Below are 25,067 nucleotides of genomic sequence, written 5' to 3'. Positions count from 1 at the left end.
GTTCAGGTCAGGGGAAGCCAATTACTCCACCTATCACACTCCAAGCAAACTGCAAAGAGAAAAGAAAAAACAACATGAAAACATACATCAGACACTCATGACAAAAACACAAAATAAACATAATAAAAACATCACAACAACAAAAACGAAACAATCGGTTCACACAAACCATCTTTCATCATACAAACCCAAACTTAGCCTGCCACACTCCCCCTTACTCAAATAAAGGAAATCTTGTTTCCTTCAAAATGCCTTTCTTACCACCCATTTATATTCATGAACTGGACCTTGACTTTGGGTCCATGGCCTCTTATGCACCACCTCTCCTTCACTCAATCCACTCTAACCACACTAGACTCACCTGGCCTTCGTTTTGGACTACTTACACCAAGCTCATTCAAACTCTGGAGACTTTGGCCCCAACCTCAATCACACCTGACATGGCTGCTATCATCTCTTCCATACTCTCATTTTTTCTTCCACACTCTGCCTCAAGCTGTCCAAAACTCCTCTACTTACACTCTCCAGCACTGCTAACTCTCTCAAAACACTCACTCTTTCAACACTAGCTCAAAGAAAACTCACACACACTATACATACTGTCTTCCCACGACTTGGCGTTGTTTCCAGTTCATCCAACTCTTGCGTATCCTCGTCCAAGTTCCTTGTACTCACTCAGTTCCCTCCTTCCACATCCCACTCAAATCCTTCAAAATCAATCACACCCTCATTCTCACCATCCACCAGACGACACCGCAAGGGTGTTCTCACTTCTCGTGCCTATTGGCTTCTCAGACCCCTCAAAATCAAACAACCCGTCTTGGGTACTCTCTGCAAACAACTCAGGTACTGTACCCGTACTCTTTCTCCACCTCCTTTTAGGCTTTCTCTTAGGTTCCACCAGCACTCGCTGTTCATCTCCCTAAATTTATATCTTTCTCTATTTCTTCACTTTCCTCTCCCCTTTCCTCCCTTAATAACTTCCTAATGGGATGCCCTATTATGTATTTAGGTGGTTCTCTCCATGTTCTCAGCTGATTATAATAATAATAATAATAATAATAATAATAATAATAATAATAATAATAACAATAACATGCTTCATTTCGGCCCAGGGCCATATACATGGAATATACAATACAATACACACAGTCTAGATACGTAAGGTAACATGATAAAAACAATAATCGGCAGTATCCATCCACACAGTTGCTGAAGAAGTAGAAAAAACAGAATTCATAATAACGGTAATGACAGTAATTATATGGAGAATAATAGAAAAACATTGAAAATGATAACATTAAAAAATACAGTTGTTCCGACACAATATACAAACCCTCGGTCCTTTACATTAGGAGATACTTTCAGGCGTAGGCTGGAAACGGCCGTTAAACTCTTGAACAAGGTGGTTAGGCAGTAACTACCTCCAGGTAGGCGGGGATACCCGCCTGCCCGGATGTAAACATTCCAGTTTGCTTTCGGCCGTCAGCCGTTGCTGACGTATTTTTGTTCTCTCTGCTGACTGTCGTTAAGCTCTTTCACGGTGGGATCTTTCTGTATTTTTGTTTATATATTGCGTGTGTTTGATATTTGATAACAAACCCACGATTTGTGATAACCTTGTGTAAGCCGTCGTTCCCCTGCCTGTGTCTTGGGTTTGACGGCCAAGGGCATAGCTGGAGTAAGCGTAGCCAAGTGGTAATGCTTCTCTCCAGCGGCCCTTTTGTCCGTAATACTGGAGGCGCCCTGTACTTCGGGATTAGTTTGGGACGCTTTTTCTTCACTTCCCCTACATCCATCGGGACGAAGATTAGTCCCTTCTTGGGCTTCCGCCCTCCGTGTGTAAGAGGGCATCACTAATTTCTTCCTTCTTTTGCTGAGTGTTTGTCTCCGCCTGCGCTTAGAGATTTGCGGGCTGAGTGGGAGGTTACGGGCGTCGTCGATAAGTTCCGCTTCCACGGCGCCCTTGGTGGGCTCCCCTCTGTCCTTTTTTCTCTTCCCGTAGGTTCTTCCTTCTCTCTCCTTCGCCCTCTTCGCTCGCTCGTCGGGTGAAGACACAGAGGGGAGGGAGCGAGCAACCTCGTCTAGAGTACCTCCTAACGCTGCGTAGGGCTGTTCCCCTTTGTAGCGGGAGGAGCCTCCCTCTACTAATCATATTTGTTTTTCTTTCAGGTTGACAGTGAGCATTGCAGAGACAGCAGTAGTTGGCTGGATATCATATATCAAGAAAATCTTGCATGAAGCAGTCCCGACTTTCATTCAGTGTTGCTTGGGATCGACCACAATACCTGATTAGATGACATATTACCACGCGGGATCGCTCTGACTCTGTTCCCGCTGATGTAGATCGATCGCTGTCATTGCTGGTTTTCATGTATGCTGTTGCAATGCTTCCTGCGTATCTGTGGTCTATCTGCTCCTGCTGTTCCCTGTGTTTTGCTCGTGTCAACTCACGACAGTCTGGGGCTGCTCTCCTGGTCTCCTGCCGCAGCCGCCCTGATCGCTCCTGTCGATGCTGGTGACTTTCAATGACACTCTGTCTGTTGCATTAGCTCCTGCCTTCCGAACAGCCACGTAGCTCCTGCATCAAATGTCCTGATCGTGCCGCTTCTTCTCCTAGTGGTCGCCCGGGGCCACTTCCGTTGTGTTCCTGCCTGCTGCCATCCTGTAGAAGACGGGCGTGAAGGGAAGGAAGTCGCCTTGTGGAAGTGACGTTCCTGGCCGTTGCATAGCTCCTGCTCTCCGAACCTTTGCCGTAGCTCCTGCATCGGCTGTCCTGATCATTCCTGCTGCTCCTGGCGGTCGTGCCCGGGTCCGCTTCCGTGCGTTCCTGCTAGCTGCCCCAGAGGTTACGATGTCCGCCATCCTGTAGAAGATGTCGGCGTGAAGATTTTAGGAAGTGGTCCTGTTGAGGTGATTTTCCTGGCCGTTGCAGTAGCTCCTGCCCTCCGATCTGCTGCTGTAGCTCCTGCATCGGCTGTCCTGATCATGCTTCTCCTGCGTCCGTTGTGTTCCTGCCGGACTACCCTGGAGGTTACGATGTTTCGTGTCGACCATCCTGTAGAAGATGTGGGAGTGGAGATGAAGGAAGCTGTCCTGTGGAAGTAGCCGCCGTCTTCTTCATCTTATCTTCGATTTCGTCTTCTGCTGCGTCTTCCCTTCCTCTCCCGAGGTCCTGGAGGTCCCGAGAATCGGCAGACCTTCATCGGCCGAAGGAAGGATGATGCTGCTTCTTCCCCTTGATGCCCTTGGACATTTGGGACTGCCTCCTTCCGAGGAGGCAGTGGGTCTCTCGTTGGCTCTTCCGACCTTCGGGTTAGGGAACCGATTCAGATAGCCGTGGGTTTGTGTTTTGAAAGCCGCGGGCGCGCAGACCTCAGTTTGCGTTCCCGTCCCCGAGTCTTAGAGGTTCCGCCTCTAAGATGGGGCTGCTTCGGGCGCTCGTTCGCGAGCCGCTTCGAGTGCTCGAGATTCTATGGAATATCGAGTATCCCGATCTGGTCTGGAGAGATTTTCCTGGGCCCAGTTCGGGAGCAGTGCGAGAAAGGGCCGAGGCACCCAGGTGTCTCGGTTCCTCTTCCTGCCAGCACCGCAAGCGCTCCCAGTGTTTGCCAGTGCTCGGTCGGAGTTCCCAGCCTGGTGTCTCGAACCTCTCGGTTCGAACACCAGAAGAAGCAAGGAAGAGATTCACTTTGGGAGTCCTGCGGGACTTCCAAGGACTGACACTCTTCCGGAAGACAAGTTGGCCGATTCGCATTTTCCTGTGGGATCTTGCGTTTTGGGGCCGAGAGCACGGCCTCTCGAGGCCATTCCTCGTTGCCAGTCTTGGAAGTCTGCATCTAAGACTGGTTCTGTGCTTGGCTCTTTTAATCTATTAGGTAACAAAGCAGCCGCTCCGATTTTTGGAAGTCTCGTGGGTAGCTCGAATTCTATGAATCACGAGCGCTCTCCTTACGAGAGGCATAGGACGAGAGAAAGTGTCGAGACACCCAGGTGTCTGGTTGCCGAGACACCCAGGTGTCTGGTTGCCGGGACGCCCAGGTAGACACCCAGGTGTCTGGTTGCCGAGACACCCAGGTGTCTGGTTGCCGGGACGCCCAGGTAGACACAGAGGTGTCTGGTTGCCGGGACGCCCTTGTGTCTGGTTGCCGGGACACCCAGGTGTCTGGTTGCCGAGACACCCAGGTGTCTGGTCGCCGGGACACCCAGGTGTCGGTGTACCGCGACGCCAGGTGTCTCGATTCTGCCCGCCAGCTGCTTCGGTTGCTCGGGGGGCTTCGTTCTTGTGTCTCGAACTTTAGGGTTCGAGCATGCAAGATAGCAGACACAGAATTCCCCTATGAGCCTTCTTCTCGAGGGCCTTGGCCTCGGTTTCGGCCTCGAAGGAGTTTAGAGTTCGGGAAACTAGCAATTGTTCACAGCAGACGAGTCTGGCCTGCCCAGTTATGAGTCTGGCTCTGGCTCGGCTCGACTTGGCTTGCCAGACTGGCTCGGCTCGACTCGACATGGCTTGCCAGACTGGCTCGGCTCGACTTGACTCGGCTTGCCAGACTGGCTTGGCTCGTTTCGGCTCGCCCCATCTCGCCTGCCTCCCAGTCTGCCGCATACCGACCAGCTGGATCGCGTTCTCGTGATCGGCTCGGCTCGGCTCGGCCCTACTCGGTTTTTTCCGATTCGGGTTCTCGTGTATGCTCGAGTGAATTTTTTGCTCTTCCCAGGAAAGCACTTTGCCACGGCATAGGTGCTCTTCTTTCCCGTGTGGCAGTAATCTCCTTTCGGTTGATTATTGCTCACGGTCCGCCTCTCCTGCTTATCATTCTGGCAGGACAGGTAGGGCTACTCTTTTCTCCTCACCTGTTCTCCTCTCCTTTCGGTTGTTCCGAGAGGAGGAAGACGGACAGAGAGAGCTCCGACGAAATTTTCTTTCGGAGTTCGGCTGCCTGGTGTGCTTTGGGTATCGGTCCCCGATTCTCTCGTATTATAACCAGGTAGCTGAGAAGGGTTTCATGGGATCTGTCAAGGTCTCCCTCAAGGGGAGAAGTACAGGGTTTCACGCATCGGAACAGCGGTCTTCCTCTTGGCACGATCGCCCCGTGTTCTCGGGGAACAGCTGATCGGTCTCGACGCGAGGATCCCTGGGACAGGACCAATAGACCTCCCCAATGAATAACCTTCATCACTTGCAACCCTTGCAGTTTCTGAGGGGCCGAGAATGTCAGGGACCGCTGCAGTCCTGTCTTCCGAGAAACGTTCTCGACCTGATGGATTCTTTTCTTCGATGGAGTTAATTCAGGTCGAAACACCAAACTTCCACCCCTGCCTCGGCAGAATATGAATTCTTCTTGCCTCGGAGGGTCTTGCTGACCACAGTTTTTTGGGCAATTCTGGTGCTAAGAAGAAGGACTTTGTCCCAATTCGGATCTCCAGTTTCAGAAGTCCCGAGTTGGCTCGACCCTTGGGAACGAACCTTTACTTGGTTCTGCCTTTCTCTTTCAGAGATTTGCCAGATACCCTGGTAATCAAGGTTCCCACCAGGGCACTGCCTTGTCCTTTGGACAATGGCCAAGAATTTTGGGTCTTATCATTTCAACTCGACCTTGGGTTCAAGCCAGCCCACCTCAACTCCTTAGCTAAGAAGTCCTAGGCTTCAGAAGAAGATTGCAACTGCTGATGCCTGGACAAATGATGCTTATCGAGTCTCTGGAGCTGGCAGCAACATTGCCGAGACCTGGGAATGGATTCCTTCAGGAGAAGTATCTATTTCCCTTAGGTCTCGGCAATTCTTTCCATCGCCTCTCCCGTGCTCCCGATTCGGGAAATGCCAGCCGGCTAGAGCTAATTGTCTCGGTTCCCTGTCATCTTGCAGAAGCTTCCCCATGGTCGAAAATGGAAGTCTGCTTCCTTTTGCCCGTTCTTTCCTCTTCGAGGTATGAGGAAAGAGTTAGGCTAATGCTTGATTATAGGAACCTTCGAATATGCCTTCATATTTCCCTCAAATCTTGTGTCTACTCACAGATTCACAGGTTGAGAATAGGCGCACACTGGTAAAGACCTTGTCTTGAATTTGTGCGACCGAGATGATTAGTACCTTCCCGTCACCGTCCTGGGCTCAGGGCAGCCTTTTGGCCGTCCGAGAATCCAGGATGGGTTTTGCGGCACTCACTGGTTTCATTGAACAATAAAACCACAACAGTGACTTTGTCGACAAACAGGAGGCAATCGTTTTTCCCCTGCTTTATCTCGACATTTGAAGGTACTCGAGTGTTGTTCTATTGCACACTCGACAGCTCAATTAACCAGATGCATCCCTGGTGGGGAGGTATTGGTAGGCAAGCCTGGCCTCGGGTTTGAGTGATCGGGACAGAACATGCTGCTCACTCTTTTTCACGAAGACTCATACAGAGACTGCTGGACTGAGAAATCCCTACCGTCCTTCTGTTGCCTCCCTGCACACAAGTCAGTAGTGTTTTCTCGCTCCCTCATACCAGACCAGGGGCCGCTCTGTTGAGGCATGCTGTCTTTTGGTGAAAACTCGATATCAACGTTTTTCCCTCCGTATTTGTCCGTTTCGCTGGGGTTCACAAACATTGCTCACCCCGAGTTACAGACAAATACTTAAAGACTTCCCCTCCTTCCGAACTGATTGCCGAGGCATTGAGAAGAATTCCGCTTGACCCATCCTCCTGTGCAGCTACACAAGAAGCGGTTCTTGAGGCAGTACATCCCTGTGGGTTCAGGACTGGGAGACTTTCCAGCTTTCCTTGCAAGCACAGGCTTTCTCGCTGAGCGGCAACAGATATAGCTGGATATCCCTTGAAGTCCTCTGCAACACTGTCCCAGGGACTGGATCCGTCTTCGCTGGTGGTGTCGTTGTCGGAACTTCTTCCCGGTCAGAGTCGCTTGTCAAGTCTGGACTTCCTCGTCTTCTCCGCCGAGGGCTGCTTCTCTCCCTTTCAGTTTTGAAGAATGTAGGCCTCTGCGACCTAGTCTTTTATCTGAAGTAGCCTTCGTCTCCTTAGTCGAGAGTTAGCTACGGACGAGAAGCTTCTTCAGTCATGCTGTCCCAGGAATGTTTCCTGGGTGGCATGCGACTCTCGTTTAGGGTTCCTGTCCGTGCTCTGCACTCGCCCTACGAGAGTCGTCGGATAGAGATATGCCCTCTTAGGTCCATCTCTCATGTTACCCTGGCCTTGGCGTAGAAGATGGAAGAACAGGGTGGGGATCATCCTTCTCGGATGTCGTAGGTGGACTCCAAATCCATTGGCATCGACTGTTGGGTTGAGTCCTTCTTGTTCCCCTCCTCCTTGGACTTTGTATCGATGATCCAGATCATTCGTTACTTTGTCCTATTGGGAGCTGTGGTACTTTCCGAAAGGTTCGACATTCCTAACCTGGATGTCGTCAACGTTTTCGCCAGTACTGTCTCTCCCAAGGAAGAAGTGTCCAGGGCACATCTTCCTCCTGACTTCGTGAAGCGATCAAGGACACAAACCATGGCAGCTGATGACAACGATACCGGTACCTTTCACCCGAGAGCTCACAAAGTCGATGGCTTGGTCCATCCCTCGCATTCCGGAAGAGTATGTCGGTACCACAGGAGCTGAAGGCGGGTGTGTGGTCCCAACAGACTACCTTCACCTCCTTCTGCCTCTGGGATGTTGCACACAAGTCCTTGGACACTTTTTCCTTGGGTCCTGTGGTGGCTGCTCAACAAGTTGTGTAGCTTATCCAGCTCCCTTAACGGGACAGGATTGCATCTCGCCTATGTTGTACGGCTGTGATGGCGAGAATGGAGGTTGAGTGACTGGCCTCTCTTCTTTCTCCCCATCCTGGCTCTCTTCCCACGGGCAGGAGCGGAAATGCCGTTACAAGCTGGACCGGGCGATCGAGGCAGATAAGCGCATAACAGGAGCTCCCGTTCTATTTCCGTTAAGGTTAATAGAAGCAACCCCACTCCTTCCTCTTGCAAGGGAGGAAGGAGACCATGACTATGAGACAACCCAATGCTTGTATTTGCCTTATTGTCATCCGACGTCAAATTCTTCCCAGCCTACTTTGCATGAACTGACGTTTCCTCTTTCATGCAAAGGGACCCAGAAGTCTGACAACTGATCCTGCATTTCTTACAACCCGATCTTTTGTCAGAGGCAGTTTTTCCCTTCCTCGCTCTCACGACCAGGAAGGGAAGACAAGGTGGTGAACTCCAGTCAGTTCAGAGAGACTTTCTCAGATTCCTCCCTCCAATAAGTGAGTCTCCTAATGTAAAGGACCGAGGGTTTGTATATTGTGTCGGAACAAATAACAATTTTTAAAGTAAATTGTATTTTTCCTAACTATACAAACCCGAGGTCCTTTACAATTATGCCCACCTCATGCCACCCCTCAATCTGTACCTGGGCCGAAAGGCAAACTGGAATGTTTACATCCGGGCAGGCGGGTATCCCCGCCTACCTGGAGGTAGTTACTGCCTAACCACCTTGTTCAAGAGTTTAACGGCCGTTTCCAGCCTACGCCTGAAAGTATCTCCTAATGTAAAGGACCTCGGGTTTGTATAGTTAGGAAAAATACAATTTACTTTAAAAATTGTTATACTGCAGACGATTAACTTCCATCAGGGGACCTTAGGTGGTTATAGAAGTCAGGTCCAGAAGGCTAAATATGAATATTGAAAATTGCAAAACTCTACAATGATATTAATCACAGTAATAATAATAAAAATAAAAGAAATAACAAGAAATAAGAATGAAATAAAATGATAATAATAAAATAATAATAATAATAATAACAATAATAATGATAATTCAGGCAGTCCCCGGTTGTCGGCTGGGTTCCATTCCAAGTGGCACGACGACAACCAAAAAACGCTGACAACCGAAAATAAAGTCTGCGGGCTCCGAAAAAATCGTACAGCGCCTCCGACCGGTTATCGGCATCATAATGAAAACTATATTTTATATACCTTGTATAGGATTTACTTTAGTAGTACTTTATAGTACAATATACTGTACAGTACTGTAAAATGATGAAAGACTAACCTTACAAGCTTTTGGGTGTCCTCTACAAGACGTACATACCTGCATTCCATGTTGTCACTGTATAGTACTGTACGTACAGGGTATTACGTACTGTTGCTGATGAATGTGAAGTATACGTATTGTTCTGTAATGAGAATGTTAAAAGTAGAACTAAAGTTAAGTATACCTTAGTTTAACCAGACCACTGAGCAGATTAACAGCTCCCCTAGAGATGGCTGGCCTGAAGTATTAGGCTTATTTTACGTGGCTAAGAACCGGTTGGTTACCTAGCAACGGGACCTACGGCTTATTGTGGAATCCGAACCACATTATAACAAGAAATGAATTTCCGTCACCAGAAGTAAATTCCTCTAACACTTCATCAGCCAGCTGGAGACTTGAACTCAGGCCTATCGAGTGCTAGTCCACAGCTCTACCGACTTGCCCAACGAAGAACTTATGTGAAGTACTATATACAGTACATAGTAGTCTGTAATGAGAATGTTAAAATTAGAACTGCACAGTGCAGTATACAGTATGTAATATATACAGTATTAATTAAAGTACAGTACTGTAGAGTACACCACAGTACAGTACTTCTGTACAGTATTTCCATACTTGTTTTCAAACTGTCGTGCTTCATAACCCCTGTATAGTACAGTACACACTGTACTTGCAGTGAAATGTTGGTCCTCAATCAGTACTAGCCCTTGCTCAAAGTAGGCCAGAGCTTGTAACAAGGCTGTAACACTTAATGCCCTGGCCTTTGGGGCTGGTGCCTCTTCCCTCCTCCTCCTCCTCCTCCTCCTCGATCATCTGCTTCTCTGGCTCAGTGGGGTCCTCTGCTGACAACTCCTCTCCATGGGATGCCAGCAGCTTGTTCACATCCTCAGCTTCCACCTCCAAATTAAGCTTCTTGTTATACAGAACAATGCTATTTATCACAACATCAAGACTCTCTCCCTCCTCAAAGCCCGTGAAATCCATCACAAAATTTGGACACGGCTTCTTCCAGCCCCCATTCAGATTGGATTTCTTGACCTCATTCCAAGAAGACTCAATGTTTTTTACAGCATCTAAAATGCTGTAGCCCTTCCAGACTCGCTTGACATCTAACTTGTCACTGCTGTTTCCGGTGACCCTGCGGACTTGGCGAAATGTCCTCCTGGTGTAGTAAGTCTTGAAGTTAGCAATGACTCCCTGGTCCATCGGCTGTAGAAGCGATGTAGTGTTTGGTGGAAGGTAGACTACCTTCACTTCAGGATAAATCTCACCCAGATTAGTAGGGTGACCAGGGCATTGTCCAACACCAGCAGAACCTTAAATTCTAGACCCTTCTCCTCCAAATACTTCTTAACTGCTGGCATAAAGTGATCATGAAACCATTCCTCAAAGGTAGCAACAGTGACCCATGCTTTCTTGTTAGCCTTTCAAATGACAGGGAGCTGGGGCTGGAAAATTCCCTTAAGTGCCCTTGGATTTTCAGCCAGATACACTAACAAGGGCTTCAGCTTGAAGTCACCACTGGCATTGCTCCCAAGAAGCAAAGTCAGTCTCTCCTTACTGACTTTATGGCCTGGTGTTGTCTTTCCTCCTTGGATATGTATGTACGGCTGGGGGTACATTTCCAAAATGAGCCTGTCTCGTCCACATTGAAAACTTGGTCAGCAGTACAGCCTCCATCCCTGATGATTTCAGTGAGACTAACTAGGAAAACCTTGTGCTGCTTCCTCGTTTGCACTAGCAGCCTCACCCTGCAACTTAGGTTGTGCAAACTTGCACAAACCTTAAAACAATTAAACCAGCCTCTGCTGGCTATGAATGGTTCACTCCCACTACCCTCCCCTTTCTTCTGCACTACTGCCTCATACAACTGCCTAGCCTTCTCTTGAATAATACCAAGGCTTACTGGAACATTACGTTGGTTTTGGTCTTCGAGCCAGACCATCAATAACTTCTCCATCTCCATGAGATTGGGGTTATGTTGATTGCCTAATCTAGTAGCAGCACCATGAGTAACAGCCATCATCGCAGCACCACTTTCATGTGTTGTACAATGCGTTCCTTATCCTTGACTATAGACTGAACAGTAGTTCTGCTAAGTGCAAGGGCATGGCTGATTTCGGTGTTCATCTCACTTGAAAGAAAAGCATTAGCTTATGCGAGGCCAGGCATTTGTTACAAAATTAGGCTTACATGTTGTCCCTCCAAATCTGCTCCAGTACATACAGTGCTGTGCTGTAGCAGTACACTGTACATTCAAAAGACCGTAACGTAAATATACAGTAATCTTTAATAGGGTAAAATATTGTCCATGGCATCGATTGCTAAATTTGCACCTTTTCAGTCAATATTTAATTGGTCAGACAACAAGGAAATGAAACTTTAAGAAACCTTTCAAAAGATTGAAGTTTCATTAAAACAGTGAGTTACCGTAACTGCCAACTGAAATGAAATACTGTGTAATGTACTGTGCTGTATAGTAAGCATGCGAAGTCTTTGTACAGTACTGTACGTACTGTGGATGCATATTTTTGGATGTGTGTCATGCATACTGTACAATATTTTCATTTGATATTTATTTGGTCAAACCACAAGTAAATGAAACTTTAAGAAACCTTGGAAAAGATTGAATTTTTATTAACAAAATGTGTTATAATTAACTGCCAAATTAATACTATATAACCATGTGAAGTCTTTGAAACTGCCATATGTATTCATAAAACCAGTGCAGCTGAACAATCTCTATTTTTCTTGATCACGCAAATGGACATACGTATTGTCTTTGTATCATATTTATGTACAAAAACAAAAGTACAGCACAGTACACTGTAATGCATTTTTCATGTAAATTTTACACACAAAAGCATGAAAACTTATAAATTATGGTATGGCAAAATAGCAGTTCTTCTTTGGACGAGTCGGTTGAGTTCTCGGCTAGCACTCTGTTGGGCCCGAGTTCGAGTCTCCGGCCGGCCAATGAAGAATTATTTCTGGTGATAGAAATTCATTTCTCACTATAATGTGGTTCGGATTCCTCAATAAGCTGTAGGTACCGTTGCTAGGTAACCAATTGGTTCTTAGCCACGTAAAATAAGTCTAATCCTTCGGGCCAGCCCTGTCTAGGAGAGCTGTTAATCAGCTCAGTGGTCTGGTTAAACTAAGGTATACTTATGGCAAAATAGCGCCCAGGACTCGCCGATTGCTACCCAAACTTGCACTTTTTCATTTGGTATTTACCTGGTCAAACCAAAGGAATATGAAATTCTGAGGAAGCTTGCAAAGGATTGAAGTGTTATTAAAAAAATGTGTTATAATTAACTGCCAAATTAATAATATAGAACCATGTGAAGTCCTTGTAAATACATTTTTTGGTAGGAGGTCAGGCACCCTGGGCGGAAATGCTACCGCGTCACAGCCAGATATTTGACCCTAATACATAATAACTCTTATAAAAATGTGGAATTTAATTTCCCTAATCCTTTACTATGGTCTGCACAGTAGTTCTGCAAGTTTTTCATGGCATATGCAATGAACTTACAAGTAAACCTCAGTCTGATGGCAGTGGGTACTCAGGTCCAAACAGCCTAGAAAAAAGAAAAAAAGTCCCACCCTTTTCAAACCCTTAACGGTGTGGTATTTCAGGTCCATCGTGATGGGTTTCCTTTTCTTGTCGGCAATTCCATCAGATGTAGGGTTCTGGCATTTGGGACTCATGGTGAAATCACTAAAGTTGTTATGGCAGCAATAGAGTCGGCGCTACCTATCTCAGTGAAAGGAACGCACAGATTGATGAAAATATGCTTTCTGAGGCTGTGGGTTGTTTGGTATTCATCCGCCATGCGCATGCGCAGTTGACCCAAGCAGCGGGCAGGTCGTTCTGTGGTCAAGTGTAGTTACAGTACTCTCAGAAATGAGTTCCTGTCTACTGCGAGGGGGTATCTTATGCCGCCGATAACCGGTTATCGGCTAAGTTAATTGGTTATCGCCGTCGATAACCGCCGTGAAACTGATCGCCACTAACCAAGTCCGCTGACAACTGGGGACTGCCTGTAATCATAACGTGCTTTTTCCCAACCGGACATCGAGCCATTAAAAACTTGTATTTTTATGAATATTTTGAAAACCGCCGTTGTAAAACTGGATCGCCACTAACCAAGTCCGCTGACAACTGGGGACTGCCTGTAATATATAATAGTAATAATGACAGATTCTGGAGATGACACTTCAGAATTGCAAAAATAGAGAATAAGTCATTTAAGGAACAGATGCCTCATTATTCCATCTTTCCCACAATTTAGATCTTCTTGCCTCACTGCTTAGGATGCTTTGTATGAGCGAATTGCTGCTGTTTCTCAGTCGGGTGATCAGACTGGACATTGTTCGCCTCACAGTGTTTTTCAAATTATCCAGGCGGTTCTCTGTGAACATCTGCGTGGCTGAGTGATAGCGAGGAGTGTTTGTGAGGCGTCTCAGAATGTCATTGTGTACAACAGTGATACGTCTCTTGGTTTCTTGGGTATAGTTCGTCCAAAGGGAACACCCATATATATACTCTAGCAGTACGAGCGGAAGAGCAGCAGTTTCATTTCTCGGTGACAGAAGGCAAACCTCCTTGCAGTCATGTTGCCAGTCGCACATAGTTTACGATGCCGCTGTTCTTTGTCTACCGTATTTTTTAGGTCGTCTGTGATAATGTGCCCCAAATACGGAAATTCATGCCCGAATTCCAGACGATGATTTCCAAGGAAAATTAGTGGTTCTGCAATATGCTCAAGCGATCTCGGGAGCAGCAACATACACTGGGTCTTGGTTTCATTGTATGGGATATCAGATTCCTGTGCATATTGGCGGCAGGTGTTGATGAGTCGCCGGAGACCTTGCACTGATGGGGAAATCAGAACCATATTGTCGGTGCAACAGAGGATGTTTATTGTTGTTTCGTTGATAGTGCATCTGATTGGGAGTGAGGTAGTTCAGTTTGACATTCAGGGCATCTGTGTACATGTTAAACAGGTATGGAGAGAGATTGCCCTTTGCCGGAGTCCATTTCAGGAGCCGAAGGTGTACGACAGTACATTACCCCATTTGACACAGAACTGTATTACCCTTTACATTTCCTTCTTCATTCCTATCTTCTAGCACATATCTCAATCCATTAGACCAAACTGTTTTCATTACATTTGGACCTTTATGCTTCTTACACATCTTACTTGCTGTCAGTCTTCCCTTCTCAACAACTTCCTACAACACCCTATCACCCACTCCCGAAACTGTCAAACCTCTCATTTGCCTGCCTCCACATATCCCGGTCGCCTTCATTCAAATCCAACCTCGCTCTCACACACCTCTTGTAATTCATTACATACTCACTCGGAGGTATGCCATTGCTTTTATGTACTGACCCATTATACATCGCTACCACTCTTCCTAACAACAACCACTCTTCCTAACAACAAATCCCATTCATTCTCTCTATCAGCCAACATTCATAACGTCTCACTCAGAGTCCTGGTTTGTTTCGCCAACCCATTCGCGCTCGGCATGTATGGAGTTGTTACTACGTGCTCGATGCCCCGTCTTTTCAACATTTGCTCAAATGGTCCACCAACAAACTCTGGCCCATTATCACCCAACATTCTTGACAGCTTTCTCACGCACGGAGGCAACAAGACCATGCTGACCACTCTTGCAACATTCTCACTAGTTTTATTCTTCACAGCTGCACAACTTACAAACTTACTCTTATGATCCACCATAGTAATCACTCCTACGTTTCCTCTCGCAGTTACCAGCAAAGCCACACAGTCAGTCGCCACTAACTCAAACAGTTCTTTCATACTCAACTTCAAAACAGATGGGCTAGCATACACTCTGTGATACTTTCCCTTCTGACGTTCTTCGCATGTGACTGCCACATCTGTACAAATCTTCCTCAAATACGGGGGAAACATCCGCTCTTTCATACACTTGATCAACTTAAACTTCCCCGTATGTCCATATTTATCATGGACTAAAATGCACATCCCTACTGCTCCAGTCATCAAGAACACTGGAACATACATCATCTCTCCCATCTTCTCTGAAAAAATACACCACTCCTTCACACAACACAAATCTCTTAGCAAACCGCATCCATTTACTCAACAACAAAGGCCATCTTCTTGTAGGTACTCCCTCTCTAATACATCTCAACTCACTCACCAGGAGGCACTTCTGCTGCATCTCCTCAACGTCCTCCGCTGTCAGCAATTCATTCTCACACTTGTCCAACTCCACTACATCCTCCTCCTTACTCAAACTCCTATCAATCATTCCCACAAACCTGGTCATATTCACCGCCTCACTTTGAATCTTCCCTATTACAACCTCGTCTTTCACCAGAACTCCTGTCCCAACATCCACTACCAATCCATTCTTCCTCAAGAAATCTATCCCAAACAGGAAACAACATGACATCTGCTCATCTCCCAGTACTACAAAACAAGCTTCCACCTCAAACTCTCCCAACCTTACCTTCAACTTCATAACTTTGTGTTCACCATCTTTATTCTTTTTGAATATTGGTCATGCCTACTTTACCAGATGGAGAAAATTTTCGTGACATTGAAATAAGTCGCCTGGTTGAGCAGTGAAAAGAACACTGTGGCCTGTAATCAGTGTAAGAACACTGCGGCCTGTAATCAGTAGAGGAAAAGTATGTTGTGTAAAGGAAAAGTAGTGAAGTGAGGTTATGAGAGTTCGAACTTTGAGAAAAGTTGAAGGTTGATTACTGTATATGGACCTTCTACCAAGTAAGGGGCTCCTCCTCCTCCTCCTCCTCCTCCTCCTCCTCCTCCTCCGTCAACGTTGCCCGTTGTTGCCACCACCATCACCAACACCAACAACGTTGAAGGAGGGAGGAGGAGGAGGAGGAGAAGGTTAATGTTGGGCGACCGTGGTCCAGAAGGAGCGTTATTTTTGTGTCACTTCTCTATTGGAGGTGTTTGTATTGAATGTGATTTGCATTGGGTGTTATGGTAGTGCTTTTCAAGATGGCTTCTTCAGGTCAATGTGAGTGGTCGTCGGATCCGTCAAGTGATCTGTGGTGTGCAGTGATGTACCATATCACAGACTACTTGGCGAGTTTCGAAGATTACTTGGTCTCTGCCGTTTCACAGACAGAGAGAGAGAGAGAGAGAGAGAGAGAGAGAGAGATGAGAGAGAGAGAGCCTCGTGAGATTTTTTGGTTTTGAAATGCATATTTTTGTAAAAGCAGATAGTGGTACCAAAAGATTAAGAAATTTTATGAAAATGCATATTTTTGGTCTTTATATCATATCATTCGCATGGAAGTGTAATTAAGTTTCAATTGTTTATAAATGTTGGCCCGAATACCCCCTACTTTTTGTTGTGGATGGCCCCCCTGGTAGAAAGTCCAGCAACCAACAGCTAATTTGGTGTGGCGGCGTCGCTTATCAGAGTGGATGTGATGTGTGGGTTGCATTCAATCATATCACGTCCGGCTTTGATGAGAGACGACGCAACTCCTCTCTTCAAGAAGCACGGGTTTTACGTCCACGATCAGCCCCAGTTGCCTTCTACGTTTAGCCTACTCGTGATTTTGCGCAGGTGTGTTGCTTGATGAGCTTGGTTTCTGACCCTCTTAGTGGCATAGTGCAAAAAATTTTTTTCTCCATATCCTTTGTATGTTATACTGTCTTCATTTTTTCTGTTGGAGGATTATTATTGGGTTCTTTTGTCAGTCAGGTATTATTCCCATGTAAATAAATAAGAAAGCTTCAGATGTCCAGGTTTATTATCACTATATGGTGAATCTTACCCTTCGATTGTAGTAAGTTTTGTTCTGATAATTAAGTTGTCTGAGTTTTCATTTAATTCATTTATAAATAAGGTATGAAACATAATAAAGAACTTTATATATTGACATCATAGCATCTGCTTTTAAGCGAGGGAGGTCGGTAAGTGATCTGGACGACCTTGGAAGTGAGTTTTTTGGGTGTGTCTCCTGACGACCTGCTGAACATAGGGAACAGGAGAAGGCGAAGTTAAAGAAGACAGAAAATAAAAGGAGGGTTCTTGCGGCGGTCATCAAAGTGGGTGCGATGCGGGGATGTTGGACATCGTATGGCACTCAACCTTTGGTGATCTCCCGCCCTCCACCACCACCACCACCACCACCACCTCCGCCACTGCAACCCATTCCATTCCTTTTACTGTACCTCCGTTCACATTCTCTTTTCCATCGTACTTTACACCCTCTCCCAACAATTGATTCATATTTCTTCTTCATCTGCTTTGAGGTTTTCCTCCTGTTATTCTTTGAAAACCTTCTTGCTCTCAGTTTCCCCTCCAGCGCTGAATGACCTCATAGGTCCCATCGCGTTGCCTTCGGCCTAAATTTATATTCCATTCCATTCCATATTTTATAATTAACCTGAACTTTCTTCCCCTTTTGAGTTCCTCTTGAAGGTTCGGAAGACGTCACAGGCGGCGCTGTTGGTGTTGTTAGAAGAACTAGTCAGTGGGACGGACGTACATGACCCCTCTCTCTCTCTCTCTGACGTCTAGTTAAGTATATGTAGTGTTGTTATATTTTTAAGATAAGCAGCGTGTTTTTTGAAATGATGTCTTAAGCAAATTTTGTATATTTTAATTTTTTGTACTGTATGATTTCTAGGCAGTTAATTTTTCATGTACTATATTATTTTTTGTTTATGTAATGTTTCTTGTGATATATGATTTTATTAGTAGTTGTCAAACATAAATGCTTTACTGCTGCCTTTAGCATTTATCCGCACCGTTATTTCGAAGTTTGAATGAAGGAATGAATAGTGTCTTATTATACTGGTGTTTTGAATGTACTACTCTACTTGGGAGATGTCATACAGAAAACGTCTTTGTCTTAATGCACCTGTATTTTGTCCTGTTTGAGTAACAGTAATGGGTTCACTTTGTTATAAGCCTATTTACACTGTCGACATGATACCTATTGAAGAGGCCTTTTTTATTTTGTAATTGTATTAGGTATTGAATATTCATGTTGGTTTGGCGATGCTGTGTAAACTTACCTCTGCAGTGATATGGTTGATGTATTAAAGGAATTCAAGTTTTAAGGTTTCAGGCCTCATTGTTTGAATTTCATTTTTTGTAGCCTTAAAGTGACTGAGAAGGTTTTGTATACCTTGTGGTACTGTCTTCGCTTGAATCGTGTGGAGAGGTTCTTCACATTCCAAATGAAATTTCCAATACGTGGAGGAGGACGATGATAGGCATTGTCGGGAGGAAAGACTTGAGGGGTGAGATGTAAGATATGGACATCATCTCACCTCCTTGTCTTTCATGCCGCCAATGCTGATTTCCCCAGCTCTGACTCCAGCCCAGCGTCAGATCTTCCTACAGCGGAAGGCATAGGCATTGTCGGGAATAAGGGGTTGAGTAGTGAGATGTAAGATATAGACAACATCTCGCTACCTTGTCTTTAATTCTGCCAGTGCTGCTTTCCCCGACTCTGACTCCAGCCCACCAGATACAACTTGTGTGTGTGTGGTAGAGAGGACCTTCTGGAGAGTGTCGTTAGCATGCTAAGGTATTTCTCATCATTCAGAAAAAATACACTGTTATCGCTTATGGTCTGCTGAGTTAAAGTGAAATTTCCAGTACGTGGAGGAGGATGATGATAGGCATTGTCGGGAGGAAAGACGTGATAGTGAGATGCAAGAAAAGGACAACATTTCACTACCAGGTCTTTCCTGCCGACGATGCTGCTTTACCCAACCCCAACTCCAGCCCAGCGTTGGATCTTCTGTGTATAGTTGAGAGGACCTTTTGGAGAGCGTCGTCAGCATGTTAGGGTATTTCTCATCATTCAGAAAAAATACACTGTTATGGCTTATGGTCTGCCGAGTTAAAGGATGTCCCCCACATTAGGCAAGGTATAACATAGCTGACCACAGTACGAGTGCATTATGTTAACTTTCAATGCCCTTTCCTTATATTTTGTGCAGGTTTCAAAATTCGTGTGCTGATGCGAGGACGGCGTGTGGGGAGTTCGTAAAGCTTGCGCAGAAGTCCTCATGGGCGTCTCTCTTGTGCATGTTCGCTAGAGACCAGAAAAAACAAATGGTCTCCAGTTTTCGTCTCTTTGCTCACAGACCAGAGCAGGTAAGGAGAAAGTATTGCAGGTCTTTCCCTGCTGTGCTACCATTGACGGATGCCTGTAGGATCTGCTGAGTATTAATTGAGTAGTTTTGTATATCAAGTGAACACAATAAATTCTCTTCGAAGTTTTGTATATCAAGTGAATAAATTAAAATCTTGTCGCAATTTTAACAGGAAAATAACGTTGAAATCTATTTGTCTTATGGTTTAAATTACTGCTTTCGTTGTGTTGCTAGCCAAGATTAGATATCATAGTTAAAACTGAAACTGTTTGTGTTCATTCCCTGCAACTTTTGCACATATCTTGATAGTTCTGTAGTGGCTGGGTTATCCTTGCTGTTACTTAGTGAACATAATGATATTAATGGCCCTCTTTCAGACACAAGGTTGTGACTATAAGGTGCCTCAAGCACACCACTAAAGCATATTTATTATTCGACTCACTAAACACTGGTTATATAAATAAGAGATCTGGTTTCTCAAGTTTGTGCAGTAATAAGTTTTCTTAGTGGTTTTCAGTAATGATTATTATTCAGCTCAGATGAGTGTGTATGAAGTGGTTCGTGATTCAGTAGTTAAATTTGAATGTTGCACTGATTGTAGTCTCAGTGTTACCTCCAGCATTAAGTCAGTTTTCTTAACAGCTGGCAGATCCATTGAAAAAATCAGCACAACTGCCTGTGCCACATTCATACTGTTGCTACTGAAGAAAGATTAATTGTGCATATGTACACACACAAACTTTCATTTTACAAAAGATCTTATTCTTTCTTACAGGGAAAAAATTGCAGTGCACAAGAAACAGGTGATAGTGAAAGTGAAGAGGATGAAAAAGAAAAGGCTAAAACTTCCTCGTGATTCCTTACCTCCTCCAGAGCAGCAAGATTATGGAAAAGGTGAGGCAGATGGAGGTGGGATGTCAGGAATAGACTGTCTAGAAAGTGAGCCATAGAAGCAATAACCAGTACCTCAACATCTCTCTCTCCACAAAGTCTTCATCCCCTTAAGTCAGCACGAAGTAAATGTGCAATCCACTGCACCAGCCATGCCTCCAAACACACTCCCAAGTCCTGTGGATGGTGTCCAGTCTCGGAGTAATTCCCTTCCTGTGTCGGGTACAGAGGGTCATCCTCACGTCTATCTTGACAACAACCCTGCATTCAACACATTCAATTACTGGGGCACACCCATAATGCTCATTGAACTACCTATCCCTCAGATAGAAGTGTATATTGATATTATCATGGAACAAACTAGCAGTGTATGTGTCAAAGCAAAAGTTCAAGAGAATAATGGAACTTACCAGTCCCAAGCGAACCTTACCATGGCTGTTGATACTGAAAATCCTAACGTAACACTTGCTTCCTCTTCCTCTTTGCCACCATCCTCAAATACCATAATGACTACCACTACCCCACAACAAGAAAAGCAGCCAAGGTTGGACTAGGAGCCTGGTGCTACAGTTGAGGTGAGAAAGAGGGTTCCTTGTGTAATATAGCGTTCATAATTGCTAGAAGAACGAGACATTCCTCACTTTTTTTCCATTTGAGTTTTGCTTTATGAAGTTAGCTCTTGTAACTATAATGTTTAAAATTATTTGCCAAATTTTTCTCATTGGTACACTTTTCTATTTGCAGATTTCATTATGAGTGTGCACACTGACTAATATTTCAAATATACTCTATATTTCTGTGTGCTTTTGATTGCCGAAAGTTTCTTGAAGGTATGTAATGGCTTATTTCTGATTGTAAGTAGCAGTCACACAAAAATGTTAAGTTTTGCGAGTATAAGCATCTTCAGTATGTTATTAATTAGAAGTCATGTCTGCAGGACAGTTTGTTACATTTATAATGATAACTTACAACAACACTGACAATGCATTAATACTTTAATTACCACGAACTGCGACTGAAAAAAATAATGCACTGTAGGGTGCTGTTTCATTCACGATATTTTGTGCACAGCAGTACTTTTGCCATTTATTTCCCTTCTATTTTCATAGTATGCCATTTATTTCCCTTCCATTTTCACTACTATTAACCAATGTTAAGGTGGGTTGAAACCATTTACTGGTCCATTTTTCACATGATGCTCAGTTACATAAACAATCATAATGTGATCTTCTCTCCATATGTTGAGTATGTGTAAATACACTTTGTGCATACATTGTGTAAACCCTTTCTCTGTCTAGTTTGTGTTATGGTCTTTTGTTAAAATTAAAGTCAAAGTTAGTGTTCACCTCCCCTCTCCGTCCCTTCACTCTCTCTGGCGATAGGTGTGCAACATTGAAACTTTCAAAAAAAAAAAAAAGTAGAGCAAAGATGGAGTAAAGTAAAATGATAGCCAACCTCTTTCAATGTCTGAAATGCACACATTGTTATTTGCATTTTTTATTTTTCCATCACAAATCCTTTATTTACTTTTTATCTGATTTCTTTTGCTGCTCTCGTCCAGGTTCAAGTCTTTTATACTTTCTTTTCGTCCTTTGACTTACGGAAAAATCACTTTGTGGTAAATTCTGGATTTGTGCCCTTAATAATATTGTTTTTTTCCATAAAATTAATTGCTAATGACTAGGCACAAGTCTGTAATGCATTCATTTTTTCCTCATTTTGGGATGTTCACAGTTACTGCCAGAATCCTGAAAATTATGCAGCCATAACCACATAAGAAACTATAAAAAAATTGCAGCAAGATGAATGTAGAGATGTGATGCATTTTGCTCGGTTACCTGTTAGTACAGAAACGCTGATTCCTCAGGATCCATCTTTATAATGGAGGCTTAGAGACTAGGTAGTATAATGCAGTTACTACCAATTTACTTAACTGAGCAGTTGCAAATATAAAAAAAATATTTCTGCAAGTTGATTATGTTTTGCTGTGTTACCTTAAGAGAAAAATAAACTACTCTCATTTTATGTAAATGGTTTCACATTGAAGACCATTCTGTTCTGAATTCTCTTTCCTATATTTATAACAAGTCGCATACGTGGTTTCCCTTACGACTGGTGCAGTAATGTCTAACTGACCCCTAGTGAGAGGTATGGGTAGGCTGTGTATTGTGGTAGTAACTTGAACCTTGTTGCTTAGTATATTTTATATAAACTTTTCATAATTTTGGGTTAAGTAAATTGTGCTGATGCAATTTGCTGCTCAATCCACTTGATGTACACAGTCAATATTTTTTTGTAATATGTATTCTTTTAAATCTTAGATTCCTGTATTTTCAAAATCTAAGTTCATATATGGTAGTGGGTGGTATTTATATAAATAATGTATCCTATTCTTTTGAATTTATAACTGCTTCTTTTGTAACTGATATGTGTATGTGATTGTATAATTTCATTATCATGATTGACTTGCCAACAATGAAATCAGGAATGAGGCCTGAATGTCAGAACTAGATTTGTTCGTAACTGTCCAGCATCTTGTAGAAACTGTTCATTGGACCTTTTTATTAGTTGACTGAATGTTAACTGTGCACTGCATTAGCTGTTTCAGAATTTTAATTCAGAATATCAGTTTTACGAGTCATTCCCTGTTTGAACCATCATTTTTGAGTATTGCTAACCAGTGATATGTGCATTTTGTATTTGTATTCTACTGATACCTGATAAAGTAAGGTCAGTTAGCTTAATTTTTACTTTTAATTTTTAGTCCCAAAAGTTAAACGCATTGCGTTTGTTCATGTTTCTGTTCATCCTCTTAAAATTGAAATGACTTAGGACTAAATAAGATGCTGGTTGAAGTCACAATGCACTGCACTTGGTCATGACTATCCTCAATTATTTCAGGTTTACTTCATTGTACAGACAGTTATTGCAGAACCTGCAATTGATGTTATAACCTTTTGCAATTTTTGCAAGAATCAACAGGGACTTAACTTTAATCTCGAGTGAGCATGCGTGATATTAATTATGATGCCTCTCGAAGTATACCAATGACATCCTTCTTGGCACTCAAACAGTTTCCTAATTGTCTGGATATGTTATGTAAGAAAGCCAGATATTTTTTGTAACCACATTTAAGACACACATTTTGTGCCATTATGAGACTTTGTTGACAATGCCATATTGTACCTCTGTTCATATTCTTTTTCTTCCATCTGACTTTCCACCCTCTCTAACAATAATGCAACAGCGAGATTTTCTCTTGTTGCACCTTTCAGACCTTCTCACTGTCTATTTCCCTTTCAGCGCTGAATGACCCCACAGGTCCCAGCGCTTGGCTTTTGTCCTAAATTCTATATTCCATTCCATATAAGGTTCTGATCACTGTTTTCATTTTTATTGTCTTGTAAACTCATTGTAATCATAGTGTACAGGTATGAATAAAAAATTATTTTATGAATATTGTTTCAGTATATCATCATAGTTATCAGCACTTGTACAAACTTCCTGTGGAAATATAAAGCAAACCTTTTATATTGTATTCCTTAGCATGGACTGGAAACTGTTGTTAATTGGAGGAAATCATGAGCTGGCCCATTTTCTTTGGGTGCAATCGTGTGAAAGATACCTTGCTGTGCTCTAACTGATCGTTAAGTTGGAACTTCTTTTTTCTTTTAAGTTGTCTGTACAGTATAACTTTTTTTCAATGCAGATCTGAATGTGAACTATAAAAGTTTGATAAAACACCTGTGGGTGTTTGGCCACTCATGTCCATGGTGTTAGTGTAACCAGTTTTGTTATGGTGCAGTGGTAGGTACTGTCCTGGTTGGCTTCCTTGATACCTTTCCTGCTGTCATAAGTATCCTTGAAGAGATTTCTTCATCCCAGTGCCACACAGGTAAGCGTGCACATGCTGCAAGAAGTTTATTAATGAACCTTAATTTTGCATATATATTATGCTTAGTGATGTTCACCCACATTTTACGCAAAACGAAGCTTGTGTTGGATATGCTTCAGTCACCATCTTTAGATCTGTCAGCAGCTGCCCAAATGATTGGTGCACTCAGAAAAAGCATGGCATAGCATTTGGTAGAAGGCAGTTGCGATGCCCCAGACACACAATATTGAGGTTTCACCTGCCAAGCAAAGAATACATAGATTACCGAGGCATCTAAAGGATGCTGTTGTCTTGGAAACAACTGGACATAGAGAAGTGTGTAAGCATGAGGAACAGAAAGGATACAAAAACACACTATTATCCAGTAATGGACAGGCCACTAACTGAAATTTAGTCAAGATTTGATGATGCCAACAAATCCCTTTTCCATTCAGTATCATCTCTTGATCCTTCCTCCCCTAAATTTTTACAGCAGGACCAGTTGGAGACAATGGCAGCTAAGTATAATGTTGATCTTGAATTCTTAGATGTAGAGCTGCAACAAGCAAAATGATTAGTGAAATGTAAACAAGCTGATGGGGTTAAAATTGCCAACATTGTGGATTTGACAGCTTTTTTTTTGTTCCTTTTAAAGATGCATTTCCAGGTTTGTACAAAATGTTAATCATTGCTCTTGTATTACCACCAACATCTGCATCCTGTGAGCGAAGCTTCTCTTCACTAAGACTCATAAAGAACTGCTGTAAAACTGAAAATGGCATAAATAAGAAGTCAAAATGACAAAGTTTGCAGAAAACTTTTAGTTGATGCCATCATTTGACATCATCAGAATTTCAAGGGTTGAGAATAGGGCGACATTCTTTGGAATGATCAAAATCTCAAAGGATTAAGTAAGCGTCTGTCCCTAATCAATGTCTGGTTTGGGTGTCTAACTTTTCCATTAAGTTCCAATGTATGTTAGTTGGCACAAGTGTTGCAGCCCAACTTGCTCAGACCATGACTCTTCCAAGCACTGAACTTCATGCAACCTCCTGCCATTTACATTCTTTTTTACATTTATCCAGTATTTGTTTGCCTAGATTGCCAGTCTAGAAGGTAACCCTT

General features: G+C 43.7%; 1 protein-coding gene across 2 annotated transcripts in view; it reads left to right on the top strand.

Annotated features, from left to right (window-relative positions):
• LOC136837963 (uncharacterized) overlaps positions 1-23,525 on the top strand; it is a 39,800-nt gene extending 16,275 nt beyond the window's left edge. Inside the window, exons 3-6 of one of the 2 annotated variants that reach the window (XM_067102833.1) lie at positions 19,022-19,178; positions 19,953-20,290; positions 20,813-20,898; positions 21,803-23,270. In XM_067102833.1, the coding sequence (XP_066958934.1) occupies positions 19,022-19,178; positions 19,953-20,033 (238 nt within the window). In that variant the 3' untranslated portion in view covers positions 20,034-20,290; positions 20,813-20,898; positions 21,803-23,270. Of the gene's footprint in view, positions 1-19,021; positions 19,179-19,952; positions 20,644-20,812 lie in introns of both variants that reach the window. The other variant, XM_067102832.1, reaches the window with a different exon arrangement.
• The last annotated feature ends 1,542 nt before the right edge of the window (positions 23,526-25,067 follow it).

This window comes from Macrobrachium rosenbergii, unplaced genomic scaffold, assembly GCF_040412425.1.
Source record: "Macrobrachium rosenbergii isolate ZJJX-2024 unplaced genomic scaffold, ASM4041242v1 13902, whole genome shotgun sequence".
Taxonomy (NCBI): Eukaryota; Metazoa; Arthropoda; class Malacostraca; order Decapoda; family Palaemonidae; genus Macrobrachium; species Macrobrachium rosenbergii.
The sequence above is the reverse complement of the archived record's forward strand: the minus strand, read 5'-3'. Positions and strand labels throughout refer to the sequence as shown.